Here is a 5990-nt window from a genome sequence, read left to right as displayed (position 1 = left end):
CGCAGCGAGTTGGGGCATCGTACCCCGTTTAGTGCGGGTGGTGTGTGGTGTGGCGCACACCAAAAAAACAATTCGGCACAATTAAACTTATATTACGATAACCGCATACGCGGTGAGTGTGAACGAGGGGAAACATTAACTTTTGACAGGACCCCTCGTTCTATACCCGAAAATCCCGTGGGTGGTGAGTGCGGCTACGTCGTGGACAAAAGATTAAATCTGTGCACCCACGGGAAACGATTCGCTTTTGTCGACAGCAAATTGCCGCCGGTAAAAAAAATGCGGCAAAACTAAAAACGTAAGTTTTTAATATCAATTATTTATATTTTATATAAAAATTTGGGGAATGTGTGGGTGGGTTGACGTGAATGGTAGCTGCTAGTGCGGGGTGTTGTGAGGGGGGAATAAACACGGGTTCTAACTCAGGAGCGTTGAGGGAGGCGAGGGGACGGGGAAAAAAACCGTGATGAGAGGAGCGCGGGGAGAGGTAGCCGTAGGTGAAAAGAGACCGGGGGGGGTATATGAATGGGTGACGGATACCCCCGGTCTCTTCCCACCTACGGCTACCTCTCCGCTCATCGCGGTTTTTTCGTCCCCTGCTTCCCCGTGTTTATTCCCTACTGGAGTAAATTTATCGTTCAAAAACGAGTGTCACTAAAATCTCAAATCACTAATCTCGCGAATCTGTTTGATAAAGGAAAATTAGATAACACCGCATTAAAATTACGTCTGGCTCGTCTGACCGCGCTATATCATACGTTTGAAGAGTTAAACGATGAACTCATTCTATTAGAATCTGATGACAACCATCAGAGTGAATTTACACAAGTCCAAGACCGTTTTTATGCACTTGCAAGTAGAATTGAAGACCATCTAAACGCGGCTACTACCTCAAGCGTCAATACCAGTACCGCAAGTAACGATACTCGTCCAGAAACTTCAGTATCGGTTTTGCCAAAACGTAAAATTAAATTACCGGACGCACCGTTGCCGAAATTCGACGGTAAATATGAAAATTGGCTAACGCTTAAAAATAACTTTCAGAATCTGATAAGTTCTCAGCCCGATTTATCAAATTTAGATAAATTGCATTACTTAAAATCAGCCTTAATAGACGATGCCGCCAATAAAATAAGCGTCTTATCAGTAGACGGCATCAACTACGCGGAAGCGTGGATTTTATTGGAAAAGGCATATGAGGTTAAAAGAATCCTGATCTCTAGACATTTATCTTTGATCTTAAATCTGCCGACATACGACAAAGAGTCCGCGCAAGGCCTATCAAAGCTCGCCGACGACACGCAACAACATCTCGCGTCACTCAAAGCGCTCGGTGTTACAGTGGGACCAGAGATGATAATACATATTATAGAAAATAAGATGCCAAAAAATACGTTGGAGAAATGGGAGGCTAGCCTCGGTCGCGACGAGATTCCGAATCTTGACCAATTGTATGAATTTTTATACAAGTCTGCCGTGTGTGCGTCAAAGAGAGAACGTGTTAAATTAAACGATACAGAAAAAAGTAAGGCTGAGCCACCGAACAAACGTAGAAAAATATCGAACTAATCATTTATGACGAACGCCACGCGAAATTGTTCTGTATGTAAGACTAAAAAACATCCACTATACTTATGCGACGCGTTCAAGAAAATGACGGTTCAGCAACGTATTGATACTGTAAAATCTGCGAAACTTTGTTATAACTGTATGCGTTCACATCGCGGTATGCAATGCAAATTTTCCAATTGCACGATATGCCAAAAACGGCATAACACTCTGTTACATCTTGATAATTTTACATCCGTTAATAAGTCCGAGACAAATAAAATTAACGCGACACAAAGGGATTGACAATTGGAGCTTACCGATGAAAATTCGATTGACACTTTTGCTATTAATCATAGTTTATCACCTCAATTGCTGACTAGCGCAATGGTACGCGTAAGCGATATTAATCGTATGAAATCGATAAAATGTCGAGCATTGCTCGATACGGGTGCTACGGCGAATTGTATAACCGAATCGTTAATAAAACGATAAAAAATAAAGGCGGAGGGTCACTCATTACCGGTCAATACAATTAATGCTACAGGCACGGTATCAAAGAGTAGTGCGCGAGTCATTATTCAATCAATGCACAGCAATTTCTCAAAGAATTTAACTTGTCTGACTCTTCCGAGTATATCAAATTCCATTCCATCAGAGATTTGTCAACGAAATACTATTGCAATACCGGCGAACATAAAGTTAGCAGACCCTAATTTTCATCTACCTAGGCCCGTAGATTTATTAATCGGTTCCGGTCCTACGTTGTCAATCTTTTTCGTCGGTCAAATTAACTTATCTCAAAATGATCGAGATCTATATCTGCAGAAAACGCGTTTAGGCTGGGTTATCGGAGGAGACGCGTCGATAACATCAGAATCGGAAACATCTTCATGTTATTTATCAAATTTAGAAAATCAAATTACGAAATTTTGGACGATTGAAGAAGTTTTTACAAACAAACCGTATTCTACTAAGGAAGAGATTGAATGTGAAAACTTTTACATCAAAACAGTTTCCCGGAGACAAGACGGACGTTACGTGGTTCGTCTTCCATTTCGCGTTTTAAATAAATCCATAGGCGAATCGCGATCGATTGCATTAAAACGTTTATTTTCTTTAGAACGCAAATTAACTTCCAATCCAAATTTGAAACTTGAATACGAACGAAATATTAAAGAATATAAAATGTTAAATCATATATCCGAAATAAAAACGCCTTCCGATCATGGTTTTTATATGCCACACCACGCCGTTTTCAAAGATTTAAGCAACACCACTAAAGTTCGCATCGTATTCGACGCGTCCGCGAAATCCAACAATGGTATCTCATTAAATGACATCTTAATGGTCGGACCAACGATACAAGACAAGTTATTCTCACATATTATCCGATTCCGATCATATAATTATGTCTTTTCTGCAGATATAGAAAAAATGTATCGTCAAGTCTTAGTACACGAAGACGACCGACGATTCTAGCGTATACTTTGGCGTGAAAATTCGGTAATAAAAACGCTTCAGTTAAACACTCTTACATTCGGAGTGTCTTCCTCGCCGTATCTCGCAATCCGTACGCTACACAAACTTGCCGATGACGAAGTTCAATCGTTTCCGAGAGCATCGAATGTATTAAAACATCATATGTACGTCGATGATTTATTATCAGGTACCGACACACTCGACGAAGCACGCGCGATTAGGGACGAAATAATCGCATTGTTGAGTCGAGGCGGTTTCGCTATACGCCAATGGGCGTCTAACGATCTGCATATAATTAGCGACTTAGACATCGAGGCGGTGCATATGAATTTAATTTTAGATAATGATCGATCTTTAAAAACGCTAGGAGTTACCTGGAACACGCGAGACGACAAAATTTGCTATACGACACATTATGGAAATTTCGGGAGCGGTAACGAAACGAAAGGTTTTATCGGAAATAGCGAGAATCTTTGATCCGATAGGGTTGATAGGTCCTATAGTGTTTTTCGCTAAACGATTAATGCAAGACGTATGGCGAACAGGAATAAACTGGGATGAATCTCTACCACAGAGTATCCACACACAATGGTCAGAATTTTGTCATCAACTAAAAAATATGCGTTGCATATCGTTCGATCGTCGGGTTATATGCAAAGAATACAATAATGTACAAATTCATGACTTTTGTGACGCAAGTAACAACGGTTATGGCGCATGTTTATACGTGCGTTCTATAGCAAATAACGGTGAAGTTTTTATTAAACTAATTTGCTCAAAATCTCGCGTTGCTCCGTTGAAGACTATAACTATACCCCGTTTAGAGTTATGTGGCGCATTATTGATGGCAAAATTGTATTCCGAGACTATTAAAACGGTCAATATTAATCCTGACAAAATCATTTTTTGGTGTGACTCGACCATCGTCTTGCATTGGTTAAAAACATCTCCATATTTATTAAATACGTACGTTGCGAATCGGGTCACTGAAATATCCGAAATTACTAACTTAATAGAATGGCGTCACATTCGCACATCAGATAATCCGGCCGATGCTCTTTCTAGGGGTCAATTGCCACGTCAGTTTATAAATAATAAATTGTGGCCTGAAGGACCCGCGTGGTTACTAAAAAACGAATCTGAATGGCACAATGAAACAATACCAATTATCACAATACCGGAAATGAAAACAAATAGTTGTTTACTTATTACGCTTGACGAACCCGAATTTCTCAAAAATTATTCCTCATTCTCAAAATTATCCCGTATCATCGCTTATTGTCGCCGTTTCAAAACCCGTAATAGATTTTCTGGTCCGTTATCCTCAGATGAAGTGATCGAAGCTGAGGAACATATTTTGAAAATAATACAATCTTCTTACTTCCACAAAGACATCAAAATTATTAAAGACAATCGCACATCTTATTCCGGAAAATTAGTGTATCTCAACCCATTTTTAGACGATAAAAGTTTGTTGCATGTCGGCGGACGGTTACAGGCGTCTAAATTAACTTTTTCGCAAAAACATCCGATCTTGCTTCCTAGTCAGCATCAACTGACGGACAAAATTATTCGCGAGATTCACGAGAATCATTTCCATACCGGGATTCAGACGACGCTTTATATTTTACGTCGCAAATTCTGGCTCTTGGACGGCCGTAACCAAGTTAGAAGTATAATACGCTCATGCATACGGTGTCGGCGATTTACTCCAGATACGATTACATACAAAATGGGCAATCTTCCATCATCTCGTATACAAAGGGCGACTCCTTTCGATAATACTAGAATTGACTTTTGTGGGCCCTTTTATATTAAAGAAAAAAAGTACAGAAATCGGTCTCGGATAAAGGTTTACGTGTGCGTGTTTGTCTGCATGGTCGTTAAGGCCATACATCTCGAATTAGTGAGCGATTTATCCACCGATGGATTTTTAGCGACGTTCAGACGATTTACAGCCAGACGTGGTGTTCCTAGCAATGTATATTCCGACAATGGATCGAATTTCGTAGGCGCGAATAATGAAATAAAGGTTTTGTACGCGCTACTAAATTCCGACGATCACAAAAATTCAATATACAACCATGCTATCGAAAAACGAATATCATGGCACTTCATCCCTCCTGCGGCTCCACATTTCGGTGGATTATGGGAGTCGTCGGTCAAGTTATTTAAACACCATTACAAACGAGTAATAGGTGACTCTCTTTTTACATTTGAAGAGTTGAATACATTTACGGCCGAAATCGAGGGTATTCTAAATTCCCGGCCTATAACCTGTATTTCTTCCGACCCTAACGATCCACTTGCTTTGACACTTGCTCACTACCTTATCGGAAAACCTATTACATCTCTACCGGAAGCGCAATTATCATCAGTTCCAGATAATCGACTGTCCGTTTGGCAGCACATTAGTAAAGTCAGACAAGACTTCTGGAAGCGCTGGAGTATCGAATACTTAAACGAGTTACAGAAGCGAACTAAATGGATCAAAGATGGGCCTAAGGTGGAAGTCGACGCGATCGTACTAATTAAAGACAAAAACATCTCTTGTACGCAATGGCTATTAAGACGTATCACCTCGATCCATCCAGAAGAAGACGGAACTGTACGCGCTGCGACAGTTAAAACAACTCATGGAGAGCTCAAACGAGCGGTCAAATATCTTTGCCCATTGCCCATTGAACAATAGTTCAATAGCATTATAATTTTTTGGCCCTAGGCCTCTGAGTTAAAACCGTGTAGACCCCGCGCCGCGACCACCATCGTTTTCGCCCGAAATATTGCGCGGTCCCGACCAGAAACTAAAATCACGCGAGCCGACCAGCCGCCCGCAGCGCGTAGCGCGGATCACCGTAATGCGTAACATGGGCCGCCCAACCGCCCACACCGCACACCGCCACCGACCGCTCGGGAGTGGGAGGTCCCCCACTCTTGGACCCACGGGTATATAAGCTGCC

General features: G+C 41.3%; 2 protein-coding genes across 2 annotated transcripts; both read left to right on the top strand.

Moving 5' to 3' along the window:
* Positions 1-525: 525 nt before the first annotated feature.
* LOC139105300 (uncharacterized) lies at positions 526-1569 on the top strand. Its single transcript, XM_070661313.1, has one exon. It carries the CDS (start codon positions 526-528, stop codon positions 1567-1569), a length of 1044 nt encoding a protein of 347 aa, XP_070517414.1.
* A 567-nt stretch (positions 1570-2136) lies between these two features.
* Positions 2137-5722, top strand: LOC139105299 (uncharacterized). The gene is made up of 3 exons (XM_070661312.1): positions 2137-2872; positions 3218-3463; positions 3516-5722. Exons 1-3 carry the CDS (start codon positions 2137-2139, stop codon positions 5720-5722), a joined length of 3189 nt encoding a protein of 1062 aa, XP_070517413.1.
* The last annotated feature ends 268 nt before the right edge of the window (positions 5723-5990 follow it).

This window comes from Cardiocondyla obscurior, linkage group LG09, assembly GCF_019399895.1.
Source record: "Cardiocondyla obscurior isolate alpha-2009 linkage group LG09, Cobs3.1, whole genome shotgun sequence".
NCBI lineage: Eukaryota > Metazoa > Arthropoda > Insecta > Hymenoptera > Formicidae > Cardiocondyla > Cardiocondyla obscurior.
This window is presented reverse-complemented; position numbering and strand designations above follow the sequence as displayed.

Excerpts from the sequence above, each read along its gene's own strand:
- LOC139105300 (XM_070661313.1), top strand. The coding sequence starts at position 526 with ATGGGTGACGGATACCCCCGGTCTCTTCCCACCTACGGCTACCTCTCC.
- LOC139105299 (XM_070661312.1), top strand. The coding sequence starts at position 2,137 with ATGCACAGCAATTTCTCAAAGAATTTAACTTGTCTGACTCTTCCGAGT. Across the intron at positions 2,873-3,217 it reads GTCCGCGAAATCCAACAATG|GTACCGACACACTCGACGAA; the intron begins GTATCTCATTAA and ends ATTTATTATCAG. Across the intron at positions 3,464-3,515 it reads TTATGGAAATTTCGGGAGCG|GGTTGATAGGTCCTATAGTG; the intron begins GTAACGAAACGA and ends TTGATCCGATAG.